General features: G+C 50.1%; 1 protein-coding gene across 1 annotated transcript in view; it reads left to right on the top strand.

Moving 5' to 3' along the window:
* Positions 1-21,396, top strand: part of ptgis (prostaglandin I2 (prostacyclin) synthase) — a 103,600-nt gene that overhangs the window by 46,508 nt on the left and 35,696 nt on the right. Inside the window, exons 4-6 of the mRNA XM_038803264.1 lie at positions 11,901-12,044; positions 17,488-17,642; positions 17,860-18,041. Coding sequence (XP_038659192.1) covers positions 11,901-12,044; positions 17,488-17,642; positions 17,860-18,041 — 481 coding nt within the window. The remainder of the gene's footprint in view (positions 1-11,900; positions 12,045-17,487; positions 17,643-17,859; positions 18,042-21,396) is intronic.

Raw genomic sequence — 21,396 nt, 5'->3', positions numbered from 1 at the left:
TTTCACATGAGGGTTTCCAAAATCTACTCTTAAAGAACACGTTTTGGAATCTTCTTCCAAACAACATTTTCTCTCTGGTGCATTCACCCAGGATCCATACCCAGGACATTAACCTCTCCTTTCATTGTTCCACTACATGTGCATTCAAGCTTCCACACAGTCTCTCAAATACCCAGCCATGTCAACAGAATATCACTGCTTCACAGGCTGCATTAAGTGTCACCAACCTTAGGAACATCATGGATGTCTGGCTACTCACTAGCCGACTTCTCCAGGTCTGTACTTTGTAACCCTGGGCGGGATACTCCACTGCCGTGATTTTCCCAATGACGTGGGGCAGCCCCGCAATGGGAAACCCCATTGACTGGCCAGCATCACAGAGAATCCCACCGGCGGGTCAGGGCAGAAATATGGCGCGGCGGGGTGGAGAATCCAGCCCCGTGTCTTTTACTCGGAGCTTCTCTCTCTCTGCTCCTGAATTCAGTGAGCAGTACCTTATTCAGATTCCAGTTCTTTGTCCCTTTGACTTCAGTCTTTCTGAGACTTTCCTCTTTTTTTTTTATTCCATGGTTCCTGGACTTTCAATTTTTAGCTTCTGCTGTCTGTCCCTCTATATTGCTCTGCCTGTACCTGGCAGTTACCTAGTTACAACTAAACTCAAATACTTCTGTTTTACATTGTGGGCCCTCGGTTGCGCAGATCAGCTTAATTTCTTTTAACCCCTGTAATTGATTTTACAACATAATTCCTAAATTACATTTCAGGCAAAGTTTAAAGTAAAACTAAACTACAGACTTTAGACACCTTTGTTTGACACAAAACTGAAATTAATAACCCTTTCTGAGAACACAAATACAGAAATACCAATTCAGTTTAAAGTTAAACGAAATTTAGAAATTGTTGAAACTCTATTTCTGAACAGGCACATGCAGTTCTCTAAAATGTATTTGCAGAGGTGAACAGAATATGTTGCAGTTGATTTTCAAGGTATCTGCCAGTCAAGTTTAAAACTATTTCATGTTTAAATCTATTTCTGAGGATTAACTTCATTGATTCGTTGTCATTAGTGAGACACAACTCAGAAAATTGCTTTCCATAGCCATCAATTTAGCATTCAAAATTCAACTGTCCATTAGAGAGCTACAGCGGAGTTCTCCGTTACTGAGGCTAAGTGTTGATGCTGGGGCAGGATTTGTGGTGTTTTAGGACAGCAAAACTGCCGCCGCTCCTGGACCGATTCAATGACTGTTAAGGGGCTAGCGTCAGCACCATGTAGAACACAATCGATTGCAATGAGAAACGGTATGGGATTCGCAATTGGCACTCAGGAAGCTGACAAGCTGCAGCCGTACACACTTCGCTCCCCACACACACTATCCCAGCCAACAAGATGACAGTGAGGAGAGCGCCACCGTTTTACGGACCCCGAACTTGAGACCCTGCTGGACACCGTGGAGGAGAGGCAGGCGACCCTGTATCCTGGCCCAGGAAGCAGGGTGCCAGCCACTGCCGTTTGTCATGCTTCAGCACAGGTGGCAGAGGCTGTAAGCGCCATCAACAATGCCATCCGGACCAGCTAGGAGTGCCATAAGAAACTGTGCGACTTCCTCAGGGCGGCCAGGGTGAGTAGGCAACACTGTGCCCCTGGCACCAACCCTGTCCCACACACTAGTAACCTGCAGACTCTGGCTGAGACCAGAGCGGACCTCTAGGACTGGTGGCGAGGGGACTCAGGGGTTAGCTCCACTCGCACCGCTGTCCAATGGAGTAGCCCGGGGGCCATCAGACAGCCCGAGGGAGGAGGAGGTGCTGTTCATGCCAGTGACTCCAACAGGGAGGGGCCGGAACACGCAGCGTCTCGGACTCCCCCCTCCAGCCCCTGGTGCATCTGGTGGACCGCGAGCAGAACAGGGCAGCCCCATGTCACCTGGGACACCCAAGCAGCAGCCAGGCCGACCCAGGTCCGGTCGCCCGAGAAGACGGCCGCCAAAGAGAACCCAGGGTGCAGGGCGGGAATAACAGCAGGCCGTCTGCACTCCTGATGTGCTGACTGGGGATCCATCAAGATGTGGGCAGCAAGGTAGCACACGTGGCTGGCACTGTAGCTTCACAGCGCCAGGGTCCCAGGTTCAATTCCCCGCTGGGTCACTGTCTGTGCGGAGTCTGCATGCTCTCCCCTTATTTGAGTGGGTTTCCTCCGGGTGCTCCGGTTTCCTCCCACAGTCCAAAGGTTAGGTGGATTGGCCATGCTAAATTGCTCTTAGTGTCCAAAAAGGATTAGGTGGGGTTAGAGGGTTATGGGGATATGGTGGAAGTGAGGGCTTAAGTGGGTCGGTGCAGACTCGATGGGCCGAATGGCCTCCTTCTGCACTGTATGTTCTATGTATCTATGTACCTATGTAGCATTTGGGCCCGTAAGGCCAGAAAAGTAGACACCAGTTAAGTTGGCACAGTTGCAGGCACAGTTTAGTGACAGGGGCTAGGGCACAAATCCATATATATGTTTTCACATTAGACACCTGTGCATAATGTTACAAACTACCTTGGTTCTCTGCCAGAAGGGTGTGAGGAGTTGGCTGGTCTGGGCTGGCTGCAAAGGAGGCATGGGGCAGGAGCTGGAATGGGTGGACATTGGGGATAGGGATTGGCCACTTGCCATGGGGTTCACCCAGAACTCACTGACCAAGTGTCCCACCCCCATCTCAACACCCCTGTGAGATTCCAGACAGGATCACACTTGGCACCTGGAAGGACCCCGTTGAGGGGTGACCATCACCTTGATGCCTACCAGGAGCAGGTGTCCTCCCCGCTTCTCCTGCTCAGCCGGATACTTTGGCAGCTTGCCCAGTCCGGCAGGTCCCTGAATGATAAGCAGTGCTGGTACACACGAGGCATCATGCCGCGTCTCCTTTGCACTTCCTCCTCGGCCTGTTGGGTGGCTGGCTCTCCACCTCAGCAGCTACCTTCTGTCCCTCTGGGCAGGCACTGCTGCCTCGGCTCCCTCCTCCTCGAGCAATTCCAGCTTGGGCTGCTGCCGTACATCCCCGATGGCTGCAGCGACTGGGAAAAGACCACCATTGCTCGTTGGATTCCAATATACATTGGCTGCAGGGGGTGAAAGGTTGACATGTCAGCATGGTGCGTACCCCCATCCACAACCAGGTCCGCTGGACTACACAGTGGCCCCAGTTGGCACTGTGGACTCTGCCCCCGTATGCCCCCCCCCCCCCATCCCAGCACCACTGGCCTCATCAGTGCCTAGTGCCATGGGGATCTATTATCCTGGCACCCATTCCTGCTGCCAGGGGTACTGTCTGCTGGCGCTGCCATGCCAGCAGTACGCTTCACAACCCTTATCCGGCGCCCTCTCGTAGGGGCTACTGTGGGCCTTGCCCTTGGGCGGGCCGCGCAATACCCCAGGATATCACTTGAGACCCTCCTCCGATGCTCCACCCCCGATGGGCTGAGTTCCCGACCGCATTGGGGGGGGGGGCCGTGTGCTCTCAGCGGTCGGGAACCTGGCGTGGCGGCTGCGAACTGTGTCCAGCGCCACCATAGTCGGGCGGGAGCCATGCTGCTGGCCGAGGGGCTTCTGTGAGGACTTGGGGGACTGGTGGGGGTGGCCAGGGGGTGTTCAGCGGGTGTCCAGAGGGGCACTAGCTGGTAGGTCAGGTCCACGCGAGCCGGCGCCACGTTGTACGCGCGACCGCTGCAGGCCGTCACCGTGCACATGCATGGCCATGGACCCAGCAATTCTCCGGCTGTTTTTGTCATGGAGACCGTGTATTTTACGTGGCGTGGCTGCTCGCCCCTCACTCGTCGGAGGATCGGTGCTGGGATGGCGCCGATATTTTTGACGTAAAATGCCACGGATCCTCCGGACATGGCCTGGAAATCGGAGAATCCAGTGTCGGAATGCCCAACTTACAACTCCACCAATTATCTGCCCATTGATTTTAATGTTAGGCACAATGCCATGGAAAAGCTGCAATGTGCAAAATTAGCGATGCTGGAGGCACAAGTCCATTTATTTTAAATCAGTTATGAGACAGACTTATTGAACATTCTTCTGCTCATATCTCACAGCATAATTTGAGGGCATTAACTTCTAATGAAATAAGTAATACATAAAAATTCAATAAAGCTAACTCATGGATAGGTTTTCTTGTGGTATTCCTTCCAATGCTATTCCACAGATGATTTAAAATGTGGAACTGGAGATTATTTTTCTATAATAATGGGAGTTTAAAATGTAAAATTATATCAGAAAGAGCAATGAATGAGGCTGCATCTATGACACTGTTGGCACATGTCAATATTTCCTGTGACCGAGCCAGTTTTCCCCTTTCACAGACTGGCTTTCCATCACTATCACTGTCCAGTGATATGCTGGAGTAAGTGAGCTTGATTCACATTTCCCGTTTCCCATTATAGCCCAGAGACCCTTACTTCATTTTTATGCATCCGTCCTGTGGTGATATGCATCACTGGAAATAGACAAGGGGTTAATGCACTAGAACTAAGTAAACACTAGAGGGAGCACCAGAGACATCATGACACACAGACATTCAACCAATAGGCTAGTAAAAAAGGACACAACCAATGGGCATTCAAGACACACCCAGAGGTGACACTACCACAAGGGGGCAACCCATATAAAAGGACAGGGCACACATGCTTTCTCTTTCCATAGGTGACAATCAGAGACACAGGGGCAGATCAGGAAGCATCACACCCACCGCATGGATTAGAGCAGACTGGTTAGTCAGATTGAGTGACTATAGATAGACTAGCAGGAGAGTTGAACCCAAGTAGGAGAATTGTTAACTGTTCAATAAATGTGTTAAATCTATCTCCAAGTCCGAACCTTCCTCAGTCAGAGTATTCATCAAGGAAGCAGCTCATGCTCCGTGAAGCATAACACAACACGTCCAAAAGTTACATTGCAAATATAACTCATACTTCCCATGTAATATTTATTCTGTAGAGCAGCAGTTATGATATAAACATTAACTTTAATTCACAATAATGTCTAGGGCTGATTTTGTCGGCTGTCAAGGATCTTGCTTCCCGCCGTCGGAGGAGTGACTCTGAGTGCCATGCAGCCAATTCATGCTGGAAAACTCCGGTGTAACATTGTTGTGTGGTCAGTGTGGGCGGGGACCCAGAGGAAAACCACTGTGCCATCGTGCTGCCCGACGATTTTGTCCTTTTCATGATGATTCTTATTGGAAAAGCATAAACATATTTCCTGTAGTCATCCTGCTGGATTATCTGCTTAGCCCCTTTCAACCTTTTTAGTCAATGACCTACCTTGAGCCAGACAGACGCTTTCAGTGCTGATGTGATTTCTATTAAGGTGAGTTATTGCTGCCTCCAAAGCTGATATGCATGCAGAAGCCTCTCACTTTCTTGACTGCCGTGAATGCTGTGAGATGGCTGTGGTCTGGGCCATTTGGTAGTCACAGTGGCCCCCTCAGCTTCTTAATTGGGTTATCTGATGGCAGCTATCTTGTGCCACTGTTGTAATAATGTCCGGATTTCTGGTTCCTTAATATTATTGGTTCTACTGTCGTTGGAATGTTTGAAATGAGCCCCTTACAGTATAGCCAGCGTCTGTGTATTTTGCGCTGAGGTTTGACTTTTATTTATGGGGTTTGTGTCCATGGGTTTTAAGGTTTTTTACATTTTATAAAGTCCAGTCAGAGGGGAATCCAATCATACACATTCCTTCAATTTCACGCTCCTCCGTCCCCTAAACACCCGCTGGTGTGGGGAGCATAACATTCTGTTCCCAGAGTGTGTAGAACAATGGAATTCATGGAGTGGGGGGGGGGGGGGGGGGGGGGGGAGGATTCTCCGTCGGCCGGCGCCGGAATCGGAAAAACGCAATTGGGCGCAGAATTGCGTGGTGAAAATCATGGCCGGTACCAGGCATCCGACAGAATGCCATGGTCCAGTACCTCAACAGCGGCATCAATGCGTTCTACTCCGAACATACAGTAAATGCCGTTGGCTTTTCATTAACGAGCCCGACCCGGTATTCTCCGGGGCTCTCGCGATGCTGCATCTCTGACAAGGAGAATTACCAATGGCGAGTTTCACTTGTGCTTTTATAAATCAGGAAACAGGTGCCGCGCTTGCTGAGGGACAGAGAAGGGGTATGAAAAGTGTTCAACATCGCTATCGTGTGCTGACAGTTGTGCCGCTGGCCAGGGGGCCTCTGCCAGGGCCGGAGGAAGTAGCGGGGATGACCAGGAGATAGGCCATGGTGTCGGGGTGGTTGGGCACGGAACACCATTGCTGCAGCTGGAAAGGCAGCCATGGGGCTGCACACGCCGGTGACTACCCACTGTGAACTTAGTGCCATGGGTCATATTGGTGTCCACCCCCCTTAGGTATTTTTTGGCCCAGCCGATCCATTAACGGGATAGGAACGTGCCATCGCAACCAGTGCCATCTTGTTTGCTGGAATGAGTGGGTGTGTGTGGGGAGTGGAGTGGTAATATGCAGCTGCAGCTGCAGCTTATCAGCCTCTCGTGTGTCAAGCCCAACCCCGGCGATTCGGACACCGTTTTTCATTGGAATCGTCCGTGTTCCACGTGGCGCCGGTGCTAGCCCATTAATGGTTCCGGAATTGGGAATTTGTCATTGTAATGAATGTTAGATGACTGATTACCAATTCATGGGGCTCATCAAAAGTCAGGCTTACAGATATCAATAAATACTCAGTGCTTGCAGTGGCTTTGTTACCTACCACTGGGAAAGGGTTATTTGAAAATACTTGCATTGAAAGGTTAATTTGTGCACTTTGGAGGTATTGAGGCTCAGGATCAAGATGAATGGTGCCATGGCTGCTCTGGTGCCAGGGGTGGTACGGTGGCACAGTGGTTAGCTCTGCTGCCTCACATCATCAGGGGCCCGAGTTCAATTCCGACCTCGGGTGACTGTATCGAGTAATCCCAGTGTCTAGGTGGGTTTCCTCTGGGTGCCCCAGTTTCCTCCCACAGTCCAAAGATGTGCATGGAAGTTGGATTGGCCATGCTAACTTTCCCCATAATGTCTAAAGATTTGCGGGTTAGGTGGGGTTACAAGGTGTTGCGAGAATTGAGTGGGGGCCTGGGGATTATGCTCTTTCAAAGGGTCGGTGCAGACTCGCTGGGCTGAATGGCCTCTTTCTGCACTGTCGGGATTCTATGAACAATCATCGTCTGCAACATAATTTACAAACACTGGATTAGGTCTCAGACTTGGAGCATGATAACTACTCATGGCAGAAGGAGCTTGCTGTGGAGCTGTAGGTGATAGGCAGAGGGAAGAAGCAGCAGAAAGATAGAAGTTGCAGCAGATACTTCCCGAGTAATAGGGTGAGACCAACAGATACTCAACAGTGGAGGAGCAGTGCATCTGAAGGCTGAGATTGGCATGTCAGGTGGTTGCTAACATCTGGAGCCTCTTGAAGCTAATGGCTACATGTCATCAGTGGCTATGAGAGCCACCACCACCCTCAAGCTATTTCCTCCTGGCTCCTCCTAAGGCCCATCTGGAGAGATAGAACATAGAACAGTACAGCACAGAACAGGCCCTTCAGCCCTCGATGTTGTGCCGAGCAATGATCACCCTACTCAAACCCACGTATCCACCCTATACCCGTAACCCAACAACCCCCCCCAACCTTACTTTTTTAAGACACTACGGGCAATTTAGCATCGCCAATCCACCTAACTCGCACATCTTTGGACTGTGGGAGGAAACCGGAGCACCCGGAGGAAACCCACGCACACACGGGGAGGCCGTGTAGACTCCGCACAGACAGTGACCCAGCCGGGAACCGAACCTGGGACCCTGGAGCCGTGAAGCATTTATGCTAACCACCATGCTACCGTGCTGCCCCAATGTCCAGGACTTCCCGGTCCACCATATATAAATGCTAAAAGCATGTCAATGTTGGGACATTTGCAGGGGCGTTAATTACTTCACATTTGTCTGTGATGGCAAGAATGCTCAGGTTTGTGTCTCTGGCTGGCTTCTCACAGGTGCAGATGTTGTCAAAAACCCTGAGCTGAATTCTCCGCCACCGGGATTTTCTGTTGCGCCGGCAGGATACCCACATCCGCTGGTTCCCTGGCGGCACGGGGTGGCCACGATATGAAATACCACTGCCATGTGGCAGGAATGGAGAATCCTATTTCCAACGAGGGCGTGCTGCCCAGGAACATGCAGCTGGTGGACCAGAGAATCCCGCTCCTGAACCTGCTTCTGCTTCGCCATTGGGGCCAATGTTTCTATCTGATGCATAGATGTGCATTCTGCTCCTGTAACAAATTTGTTATGGGCTGGATTCTCCATTCCTGAGACTAAGAGTTTTTGCCGGGTCTGGATTCGTTGACTTTCACAGCAGAAAAACTGGCGCTGAACCTGACCGATTCAGCACCGGCGCCATGTGGAACACAATCGATTTCAATCGGATTTGCCGGGTCCGTGATTGACACTCAGGAGGCTGACAAGCTGCAGCTGCGTATACACATTACAATCCCCCCACAGACTCACCCCAGCCAACAAGATGGCACTGGTTCTGCTGGAGCGTGTCCATACAGCTGATGGGTTGGCTGGTGCCAGAGGGCACCTAGAGGGTTGGCCTGGGGGACACCGTGGCCCTAAGTTCAGGATGGGCTGTCAGTGGCGTGCGCAGATGCTTGGCTGCCTTTCCGGCTGCGGCAATGGTGTTCCATACCCGTCCACACCAACCCCACAACACACCTCCTGGCCACTCCCCGCTGCTCCCACCCCAACTCCCCCGGCCTTGGCAGAAGCCCCCCAGCCAGCAGCACAACTGTCAGCAAACTATGGCGATGTTGAACACGTTCCATACCTCCTCTCTCTCCCTCATCACGACGCCGGTTTAATGCTTTTTTACAGCACAAGTGAACTATGCCATCGGGAACTCAGCCCATCAGAGGCGGAGACCCCGGAGAATAATGGGTCAGGCCCGCTAATAATATGCATACGGTGTTTGCAGTATGGGCGTTCCGGACTGCATCGAAGCCACTGTCGAGGTGACGGAGAATTGCGATTTGGCGTCAAATCGGCGCCCGCCCAATCGCGTTTCCCGATTTCGGATTCAGCCAATGGAGAATCCCGCCCTGTATCTCTGAGAAGGTAAACAGAAAGGGGAAATGAACACTTCTCCCTAAACATCAGCTCCTTGTGAAGTCACTTTTTATTAAGTGATTGGTCTCACCAGTAAATTCAAGCCATTGAAAAAACTCTGGGAGCTTTGCATGGCCACTGTCTCTTCAAAAATCTGATTCGGACTGGTTAGCTCACTCGGCTAAATCGCTGGCTTTTAAAGCAGACCAAGCAGGCCAGCAGCATGGTTCGATTCCCGTACCAGCCTCCCCGGACAGGTGCCGGAATGTGGCGACTAGGGGCTTTTCACAGTAACTTAGTTGAAGCCTACTCGTGGCAATAAGCGATTTTCATTTCAGCAAAGACCCTGATAAAATTATTTGCAAACTGTCTGCTTACTTCAATTTCGTGGTTTATGAGATCACGTCGTCCTGCTAATCTGATGCCAAAAACACAAGAATGAAATATTAAAATCTTATGTGATCCGACTAACATGCATTTGGGACAGGTAATCTAGTTTACTTCAAAATGAGTTTAAGAAGCTTTTGAGTTCTATTTGGAGCAGACATTGATTGTTCCTTGGGGGCACGGGAATTATTCAATTAAAGTACTTTATTATGTCCTATGAGAAAATATGGAGGTATAAAATGGCAATTGAATCTAAATAAAAATTGTGTAATTAAAAGTGCTTGCCTTTGCTTGGCATTGATTTTCAGATTTAAGTTTCACAGAAGATTCAACTGCATATGATCATCATTCGCACTAAACCCTTTGCAGTACCTATAGCTCTTTTTTTTGGCTCACTTTGAGTGTTTTGCATATTTCACTCTGCTGATCATTTAATGTCACACACATCTAGCGTTCATATCACTGCCATGCCTGTGGCGCTAACAATTGTACACAAAGACTCGAGTGAAGTACAAGAGAGGCTTTACACCGCTGCAAATTGGCCTTTCTTGCCACAAGCTTTGCAGGTCACGGTGCGGGCCGGGCAGCGCTGGCGGGGATGCTTCTGCTGACCACAGAAGTAGCAGCGGGGACCCCCAGGATGCGTGGTGCGGCGAGCAGCGCAGGCGTAGTGCACGGGGGCGGCTGCTGGGGGGGCCGGTTTCAGGGTCCACGGGGGGTAGGACGGGTGGGCCGGGGGGCTGTTTGCGGGGTCCACGAGGGGTAGGACGAGTGGCTAGCGGGGTAGGATCGCGCACTACGGGAGGCGGCCGTCATTGATAGTGCCAGTCTTTATAGCCGCGAGATCGAGAGCGGCCCCTTCCAGCAGTCGTTGCTGGATGGGGTCCGATGCAATGCCCGTAACAAAGGCATCCCGCATGAGTAAGTCGGAATGTTCTGTGGCCATGAGGGCCCGGCAGTCGCAGTCTCGTACTAGAGGTATAAGGGCCCTCCAAAAGTCCTCAATCGACTCACCTGGCTGTTGGACGCGAGTAGAGAGTAGATGTCTCGTAAACAGGGTGTTCGTCGACTGTACGTAGTTCTCTTTGAGCAGTTCCATGGCCCGGGCGTAGTCAGGTGCGTCTCGAATTAGCGGAAAGACGCTGGAGCTGAGTCTTGAGTAAAGAAGCTGTTGTTTTTGAGCCTCTGAAAGTGGAGGGTCCGCTGAAGAGATGTAGGCCTCGAAAACTGCAAGCCAGTGAACAAAGTCTTTCCTGCCGTGGGGCGACTGCGGATCCAGCTGCAGGCGGTCAGGTTTAATCCTGATGTCCATGGTGTAAGGAAAATCTCACTGTAATAAATTGTGGCGCTAACATTTGTACACAAAGACTCAAGTGAAGTACAAGAGAGGCTTTATTACAGTGATTGGATCACCACAATGCTCATGCAGCCTTCAGAGAATTACCACTGCCTGCTAGAAGAGGTGGTGTGGAGATTTGATGAGATGATGAAGCCTGCTCTTCACATTTGAAAACAACAGCTTTCATCTCCTTTATAGCGCCAAGATATCCAGGGAGGCAAAATGGGATATTTTCTCTGAAAGATAATTTTAAGGAACGAGTTCTGAAGCAAATTTGGCTTTGCTCCAAAGATAAAACATGTGTAATATAAAATGGTGGGAGGGGGATAGAATGGTGGGCGGGGGGGGGGGGGGGGTAGTGTGGTGAATTCAGATATCTTGCTACTTTGCTTTGGAGCCACTATTGTTGTATCAATACGAAGCAAAACCGCAGACGCTACAGCAATGTGGTAGTATGACTAGGGGTATTACGCTACCTGGGAGTGTGAGCTGCCATTGGTGCAGAGGACTCGCTGCCCATTGGCCCAGGTATTGTGTGCCTCTCAGCCGATTGGCTGAGAGGAAGGTAGCTCCGTCTCCAAGGTGGGGTATAAGGACCCGTGGTCCCCGGCAGCCAGCCATTCTTCTGTACGTCTGCTGCTGGGTCCACTTCTTGCTAATTAAAGTCTTTCGTTCGGGCTTCATCTACGTTTCGTGTCCATTGATTGTGCATCGATCTATAGAAAAACAGCTTATAATAGGGGACAATTATGTGGGGGCATCTTTGTAAGCAAGTTTTAATCAGTGAAAATGTTGCTTTGATAAAGGAAGCTTATTGGTTATGAGCAAGATAATGGTGAATCCACAGCTCATTAATAAACTTCCCCTCAGCCATGATTTAACATTTATAACACATTTAAAAGGTATTACAGTCCAGGAAAGTTATAATTTATTCATTGAATTGTAACTTGTCCTGGAATATCTCAATGACAAATATAAAGGCATTTTGTGAATGTTAATGGTGATTATTTTTTGTTTCTGTCAGGCAACTTCAAGGGAAAAACCTTTCTTCGTTGACGCAGGCATTTCTGTCTAATCTTAAAATAATTTTATTGATCGATGAAAATGGAACAAAGAATGCCTGGATGAAAGAAGAGCTATTCAACTTCTGTTATGATGCTATGTTCAGGTAGTGTGATGATGAGTTTCTGCACTTATGTGGATTCTATTCTGATGCCTGGTGTATGAGGTTGCTGCATAAGTTATTTTTCAAAGTGAGTCCAAAGTGAGTTACGAAAAGGTTTTGTGTTCTTACATAACTGCTTTGTACGACACATTTTATTGTTCAGCGGTAAATGCCAATGTGCTGATATTAGGAACTGAGCAGAAAGTAAGATTATTTTTGAAAAATGGTGGTAAAATATATTAGCTGATGCGCGACTGAGCCTTCCAGGCTAAAGTGTCTCTGGTCAGAATCCTGAATCAATAGAACTTTGAAATTAGCTTTGACAGGCACACTGAAGTTTTACTGGTTTAAAACAATGCAGAACAGAATCATAAAGACCAAGTAGATCCCAGGCGGCCCAATGGTGAGGTGGCCACTCCCCCCCCCCCCCCCCCCCCCCCCCCACTCCCACCCCACATCGCAAAACAGCCCCCACAACTCCTGCATCGTGGATCAGCACCCGCATCGTGGATCAGCCTCCCCACCCCCTCGCATCGCAAAACAGCTCCCACACCCCCAGCATCATGGATCAGCCCCCCAACCCCTCCCGCATCGCAAAGCAGACTGCACCCCCCAACATCACAAACCAGCCCCACCCCTGGATTTTCTGCAACCTCTCTTCCCCCAGGTATGGGGTGACCCAACCTCCCCGCCCCCCCAGAGACCGCCTGAATAGGGAGACCCTCTGGGGAGTCTTTGGGGGTACCTTTAGTTATGGAGTCTCTTGCGGGTCCCTTTAGTTAGGGGGTCTCGGGGAGGTCCCTTTAGATACGGGATCTCTGGAGGGGTCCCTTTCGTTACAGGGTATCTGAGGGCATCTCTTTAGTCAGAGGGTCTGGATGTGGTCCCGCTAACCAGAAATTCTCGGTGGCTCCCTGTTCGGGGGTCTCGGCAGGGCCCCCCCATCCAGGGGCCTCAGGGGGTTCGGGGGGGGGGGGGGGTTCCAAGTTGCTGGTGTTGCAGAGTGGAGAACCCAGGCCCTGATGATGTACTGTGTCAGGAATAGTCATCTGACTAAGATTTTCCTTGAATTAACCAACTCCTGGACAGAGGGCATGTTTGCTGTCGAATGAATGGCAGGTGGCAGTGGTTAGCACTGTTGCTTCACAGCGCCAAAGACCCAGGTTCGATTCACTGTCTGTATGGAGTCTACATGGTCTCCCCATGTCTGCGTGGGTTTCCTCCGGCTGCTCCTGTTTCCTCCCACAAGTCCCGAAAGACGTGCTTGCTGGGTGAATTGGACATTCAGAATTCTTCCTCAGTGTACCCGAATAGGCACCGGAGTGTGGTGACTAGGGGATTTTCACAGTAACTTCATTGAAGAAGAAATTGCTTATTGTCACAAGTAGGCTTCAAATTAAGTTACTGTGAAAAGCCCCTAGTCGCCACATTCTGGCGCCTGTTCAGGGAGGATGGTACGGGAATTGAACCGTGCTGCTGGCCTGTCTTGGTCTGCTTTCAAAGCCAGCGATTTAGCCCTGTGCTAAACCAGCCCATAACATTGCAGTGTTAATGTAAGCCTATGTGTGACACTAATAAAGATGATTCTTATTATTAATTGTTATTACAAAGCTGGAGCGCCAAGTGGAAGCTCTCCAGCATGTAAGGAGCTGAATTCTCCATTGCGGGTAAGGGAGATAGAGGGTACCTGTATCTTGAGGTGCATGCTCAACAACTTTTAAAACAGCTGAATTAAAAAATGTCCACAGATGCAATGTCACCCTTGTGGCGGAAGTTACTCTTATGTGATTTGAGAAAGCACAACACTGTAAACTGCCTTAAAATGAAAATCAAAAGTTATAAACTGTCACAATCCAGGGGCGGCATTCTCCCCTACCCGGCGTGACGGAGGGTCCCGGCGTAGGGGAGTAGCGCCAATCACTTAGGGGTCGGGCCTCCCCAAAGGTGGGGAATTGTCCCCACCTTTGGGGGCCAGCCCTGCGCCGGAGCGGTTTGCACCAGAAGACTGGCGCAAAAAAACCGGCGCCCCCAGCAGCGGGTCTGGCCGAAAGGCTTTCGGTCGGTCGGCGCATGCGCCGGCAGTGATGTCAGCGGCAGCTGGCCGCTGACGTCACTGCCGGCACATGCGCGATGTGGGGTTCTCTTCCGCTTCCGCCATGGCGAAGGCCGTGGCGGCCGCAGAAGAAAATAGTGCACCCAGGGCACTGGCCCGGAGTCAGAGCGAGAGGCCCCAATCGCGGGCCAGGCCACCGTGGGGGCACCCCCCGGGGTTCAATCGCCCCCCCCCCCCCCCCCCCAGGACCCGGGGGCCCGCTCACGCCGCTGATCCCGCTGTTCCAGAGGTGGTTCAAACCTCGGCGGCGGGAGAGGCCTCGCAGCGGCGGGACTTCGGCCCATCTGGGCCGGAGAATCACCGCAGGGGCCTCTCCGATCGGAGTGGCGAGATTCCGCCGCCGCCACTTCCCGGGTGGCGGAGAATCTCTGCCACGGCGGGGGCGGGGATTTTAGGCGGCCCCAGGCGATTCTCCGACCCTGCTGGGGGTCGGAGAATTTCGCCCCTGACATCCACATGCAGCTTGCTGTGTTGAAGATTAACTGGAGGTCAGTTTCTAGCCAATCCCACTGCTATCTCTGCTCCTCAATGACAAACAGAAAGAGCTTTCCTCAGAAATACCTAGGTAGGGTGTGTCTCTGCCTTAGATACAGATAACAATGAAAAAAGGCTTGTTTGTCTCAAGTGTCATCTCACTTGCAATTAACTTGAGATTACATCCACCAACCAGCCTGGCATCCCTTCTTTCCTCATTTTCTTCCACTAAATAAATTAGTGCAGTATCCTACTGCAGGCCTATGTTGTAAATTATATAGACGCTGTACCGAACAAAATCTCAGCTAAAGCTGTTACCAAGCATCTAGAAAAAAATTTGATAATGATAATCTTTGTCCTAAATGTTCACTAAACTGAGAGCTTTGTAATCAAAAATCACAGATCTCCAATTAAATTCTGATTCCCTATTTGTGATGAATGACTCTCGCCAAAAGGCCGATGGTCTTTATACTATTATGATCCCAGACCAGGCCTCAACCGTGTCAAGGATACTGAACAGAAGCCCCAATGGTTTATTTTAATTTTGTAAAACTAAGGTGGCACGGTAGCATAGTGGTTGGCACTGTCGTTTCACAGCTCCAGGGTCCCAGGCTCGATTCCCAGCTTGAGTCACTGTCTGTGCGGAGTCTGCACGTCCTTCCTATGTCTGCGTGGGTTTCCTCCGGGCGCTTCGGTTTCCTCCCACAGTCCAAAGATGTGCAGATTAGGTGGATTGGCCATGCCAAATTGCCCTTAGTGTCCAAAAAGTTTAGGTGGGGTTTCTGGGTTACAGGGATAGGGTGGAGGTGTGGTCTTAGGTAGGGTGCTCTTTCCAAGGGCCGGTGCAAACTTGATGGGCCGAATGGCCTCCTTCTGCACTGTAACTGCCATGATTCTATGTGAGGAAGGGATACCTCGCTCTTGGAGTGATTACATAAAGAAATAGGGATAGTGTATATTAAAATAAACTTTATTACTAACGCAGCTCTAAAATCTTTAACATCACATGAGAAAATATCTTCATAATTACCCCTTACACGATGCTACTTAATAAAGTGAATACAATACCCTTAATTGCTATATTTATTCCCATTTAAATGAAAGGGGGAAAAACCATCTCAGCCTCTCAATCTACTGTAACTACCAATGGCCTATAGGAATACTTATTTGACAGAGATGTCCTTTGAGAAAGAGAGATCTCTTGATACTGCTTTAAAGACAAGGGCCGGGATTCTCCCCTACCCAGCGGGGTGGGGGTCCCAGCAGGATGGAGTGGCATGAACCACTCCGGCGTCGGGCTGCCCCAAAAGTGCGGAATTGTCTAAGCCTTTAAGGGCCAAGCCCTAACCTTGAGGGGCTAGGCCCACGTCGGAGTGGTTGGCGCCCCACCAACCGGCGGAAGCGGCCTTTGGCACCACACCAGCAGGGGCCGAAGGGACTTCGCCGGCCAGCGGAAGTCCGCGCATGCACCGGAGTGTCAGCGGCTGCTGACGTCATCCCCGCGCATGCGCAGGGGAGGGGGTCACTTCCGCGTCCACTATCGTGAAGACTATGGCGAACGCGGAAGGAAAAGAGTGCCCCACGGCACAGGCCCGTCCGCCGATCGGTGGGCCTCGATCACAGGCCAGGCCACCGTGGGGGCACCCCCCGGCCAGATCGCCCCACAACCCCCCCCCCCCCCCCCCCCGCAGGACCCCGGAGCCCGCCTGCACCGCCTAGTCCCGCCGGTAAGGTAGCTGGTCTGAATCCCGCCGGCGGGACCGGCATGACAGCGGCGGGACTCCGGCCCATCGTGGGCCGGAGAATCGCCGGGGGGGGGGGGCCCGCTGACCAGCGCGGCGCGATTCCCGCCCCCACTGAATCTCTGGTGCCGGAGACGGCGGGGCGGTATTCACGCCGGCCCCCGGCGAATCTCTGACCGGCGGAGGGTCGGAGAATCTCGCCCAAGATCTGTCTCCTGTCAGGCTCACGCAGAAACTCTGCTGTATGTTTTCAGAAGCTGTTTCTCAGCTTGTTTCAGCTCCCCCTTGTTCTCAGACAAGTCTGTACTGCTTTAAATAATATTAATCTATTTTAACTGAACTTCAGAGTGCAATCTGCCTGACGTATCGTCCTCATCCACAACTGCGGCAACCTGCTTTTCCTACAAAATGCCTGATACCTATGCTCCACCCAGTAATTACATCATCTTACCAAGCTGAAATCTAATTCACTGCACAGGGAATCCCCTTAATGAAAACAAAATTGCATTAGCCCAAGCTTTTTACAATGCTTCAATTGCACCCCTGGTTCTCAACTTTTCAGACTAGGATTTGTTTTAAAACATGACTGCATCAGTCATACACACACTAACCTAGGCTTACTGCACCAAATATCTATAATACAATACACCTGAAATTTCTACATTCATAACAATACGTGAGATTAACACAGTGAAAATCATGGAAAGTTCTGTATGAGTTTCCCCACATATCATTACCAATGAGTTTAAGATTGTAATAAAATTTCTGCTCCTTTCAGCAACAGTTTCATCCATTGATTTACAATACCTCTTGATCATGACACATAATGGATTGTGTTTCTGTCCAAATTCAGACTGTATGTTCTGGTAGTGCCGATGATCAGGAAATAGACTCTTGTATTATATACTCTGAAGATGCACCTGCATTTACGAATAGCAGGGAATAAATGATCTTTTGTATGTTACACATGAGCAATGTCACTTCAAAATGAAATGCACCTGATCAATTCCAAAGCAGGTTTTAAATCATTTTGGGAGAAATTGTTTATTTTCTTGTCATGATCAGCATCTGAAATGATGACTGGCAAATTTCATGTCCATTCTCATTGCTTAATTAGGGCGGGATATCTTACGTTGTTTGGAAATGAAGCTGTACAAATTAATGAGCAAACATCAAAGGTTAAAGATGGGATTCATTCAGCTCAACTCTACAATGTGTACAAACGACTCGACCAACTCTTGATGAAATTGGTCTCATCGACGTTATCTGCTGGTGAGTCACTATTAGCCAATTATCTATGTATTAACCAAATGTGTGATGGTGTTGGAGAAACAAATTATATTGGCAGATAATTTAAAATATTTGCAGGTCTATCAGACCGTCATTGCTAATTTCTGCACTTTGTAATAGTTGAACACTTTGAAATCAAATTCAATTAGTATAAAGTTCAGCAGGGTGGTAAATGAGTTACTTATTTTAATCTTGGAAGATGAGAAGAAGGAGGCAACCTTGGTCAAGAATCGCCTGTGGCAGTTGTTGTCTGTGGAGAATCTAAACGCAAAAGTCAACAGAAGCAGCTGGCTTGAAAACTACCGGAACCAGCTTCAGAATTTGGGCGTGCATCCTGACATGCAGGCCCGAGCAATGGTACTACAGCTTTGGGCCACACAGGTAGGGAATCACCATGAAAGGATGCTCCATTCACTGCTGCAAACCTACACTTAGATTTGAGTAGTATAATGCCTGTCCAGAATACCTCCACCTTATCCATATGCGGTAATAACACTTTAAATTCTTGACTTTAATGTACAGGTAAGGTCCGGGATTCTCCAAAATCGTGTTTCATGCCGGCGTCAACGGGCCTCTTGGCCCAGCGATTCAGTGGCCCAAAAGGGGCCAGCACGGAGCTGGAGTGCTCCACACAGTTCCGGCACCGATACACGGCCCTCCACTGCCAGACGCTGGTCCGTGCATGTGCGCGGCGGCTGTTTCCGCGCCAAGGCACGCAACATGGCGTAACGACACAGCGGGCTGGCACGGAAGGAGGTAGGCCCCCGATCGGGAGCCTGGCCATCGCGGAGGCCTCCCCCCCCCGGAGTCTGATCGCCCCGCCCCCCCCCCATCAGGACAGCCACCACGGCCGCGGGTCCGAGCTCCCGCCGGATGGTATCATATGTGAACCACGCCAGCGGAACGCGGCTGGTTGACCATGGAGAGTCGCCGTGGGGGCCTCTTTCCACGTCCCACGGCCAGTGCCGCATCAACCACGCGCGAGCGACTGCCGCCGATTCTCCGGTCGCCGGAGAATCACATCCCGGCGATGGAGCAGCGTGGCGGGAATTTTCGGAGTCATCGGCGATTCTCCGACCGGATGTGGGCTCGGAGAATCCCAGCCAAGATACCTAAGTCACTTAATATTTCAACAGACACATTTATTGATAAACTATTACTTCTAGTATCCATGCGACAGACATATCCAACATCATAAATTACTTTCATTGGATTCCATTGAGTGTACTTTGTCCCCAAAATGCATTGAGATTAAAATTTTCAATATTTTTAAGTCTTTCTGATAAGGACCCACATTTTTAATAGATTATTGATTGATGATGATCCAAAGTTACCGAAGTACCATTTCAGCAGTTTATCTTTTTTAAAAATCATTTACGTGATGTGGGCATCCCTGGTTAAGCCAGCATTTGCTGTACATCCCTAGTTGCCCATCAGATGGCAGTGGTGAGTTGCCTTCTTGAACCTCTGAAGTCCCTGAGGTGAGGTGTAGCTAAATTCACAGTGCTGTTTGGGAGGAAGTTCCAGGATTTTGATCCAGCGACAGTGAAGGAATGGCGATATATTTCCAAGTCAGGGTGGTGAGTGATTTGGAGGGGATCCTCCAGGTGGTGGGGTTCCCAGGTGTCTGCTGTTCTTGTCCTTCTAAATGGTAGTGGTTGTGGGGTTGGAAGGTGCTGCCTAAGGAACCTTGGTGAGTTCCTACAGTGCATCTTGTGGATGGTACATTTGGCTGTCACTGTTCGTCGGTGGGGGAGGGATTGAACGTTTGTAGTAATCAAGCATGCTGCTTTGTCTTGGATGGTGTTGAGCTTCTTGATGGAGCTGCTCTCACTCAATCAAGTGAAGAGTATACCATTACACTCCTGACTTGTGCCTTGTAGGTGGTGGCTAGGCTTTGGCGGGTCAGGGGGTAAGTTACTTGCCGCAGGATTCCTAGCCTTTGACCTGCTCTGGTAGCCACAGTGTTATTATGACTAGTCCAGTTCAGTTTCTGATCAGTGGTAAACCCCAGGATGCTGATAGTGGGGGATTCAGTGAAGGTAATGCCATTGAATGCCAAGGGGAGATGGTTAGATTCTCCCTTGGAGGAGATGGTCATTGTCTGGTACTTGCGTTGCGTGAATGTAACTTGCCACTTGTCAGCCTAAGCCGGGTTATTGTCCAGGTCATTCTGCATTTGGACATGGACTACTTCATTATCTGAGGAGTCGCAAATAATGCTGAACATTGTGCAGTCATCTGTGAATATCCCCATTTCTGATCTTATGATGGAAGGGAGGGCATTGATGAACCAGTTAATGATGGTTGGTTGTTTTGAAAATACAACTTTAAGATTTTAGAGGAATATTTTACAACTAGTAAAGTTCAAGTATGAATTTTAAAATAATTTAAAGAATGCAAAACATTCTTTTTGGGCAAGGCAGACAGCCAGAGGTTATAGTTCACATTGGGACCAATGACATAGGCAGGAAAAGGGATGAGGTCCTGAAAGCAGATTTGAGGGAATTTGGAAGGAAATTGAAAAGCAGGACCACAAGAGCAGTGATCTCAGGATTGCTCCCAGTGCCACGTGTTAGTGAGCAGAAGGATGGGAAGATTGAGCAGTTCAACACATGGCTGGAGAAATGGAGCTTTAGATTTCTGAGGCTTTGGGACCAGTTTTGGGGCAAGTGGGACCCATACAGGAAGGACGGTTTACACTTTAACAGCAGTGGGACTAATGTCCTCACAGGACGTTTGCTGTTGGAATCTGGGGAAATTCAGAGAGGAAAGGAGAAGAAAATGGTGAACTACAGTCACAGGTTGATTGAATGGAACTTTGCTTCTCCTGATATATATTAATGAGCTAGACTGGTGTACAGGGTGTGCTTTCACAATTTGCAGAAGGTACAAAGATTTGAATTGTCAACTATGATGAGGATAGCCTTGAACTTCAAATGGATATAGCCATATTGGTGGAATGTACCAACTAATGGCAGATGAAGTTCAATGTAGAGAAGTGTGAGGTGATTAATTTTGGCAGGAAAAATATGGAGAGACAATGGGCTGGATTCTCCCGTCCAACCACCGTGGGCTGGATTCTCTGATTTTGAGGCTATATTCGGAGCATGTGTCTTGTCTTACGACCAAAAAGTTGGTGTCGCCCCGCACCAATGTTCCACCCAGTGGGAGTCTAGCAGCCGCGCCACGTAAAGCTTTACCTGCAGATACAGACGTAGAATTGCCGGGTCTGTGGCCGCGCATGCAGCAGTTGCGCCGGCTGCTTGCTGACCCGGCCTGCCAGATAGTGCCGCCCTGTAACCCCCTCGCTATTCCCGGACCAAATGCTCACAGTTCCCCCATCCCCCACCGAAGCTCCCTCGGCCAGCGGAACGGCTCACCCCCCCTGACTGAGGAGGCGCTGGGCACAGTCCACAACCGCCACGCGAGGTCCCCGAAAACTGTGAGCTCATGCACCCCACGCCGTCGGGAAGTTGGCCCATGGGGGGCAGAGCATCGGGGGAGGGCCGCAGGTGATGTCCTGAGGCTGTCCCAAAAGCGTGCGACGTACTCAGCGATGACGGTGTTTCTAAGGGGGCGGAGCATCCAAGGAGGCACTGCCTCCGATTTCGGCGTAAAAACGGATTCCCTGGCCTATCGGCGAACACAATTTCGGCGTCGGTAATCAGAGAATCCAGCCCCATGTCTTTCTCGGTGACGTGTCGTTCACTGGCAGCGGGATTCTCTGTTCCCA

The sequence above is a fragment of the Scyliorhinus canicula genome, chromosome 7, assembly GCF_902713615.1.
Source record: "Scyliorhinus canicula chromosome 7, sScyCan1.1, whole genome shotgun sequence".
Taxonomy (NCBI): Eukaryota; Metazoa; Chordata; class Chondrichthyes; order Carcharhiniformes; family Scyliorhinidae; genus Scyliorhinus; species Scyliorhinus canicula.
This window is presented reverse-complemented; position numbering and strand designations above follow the sequence as displayed.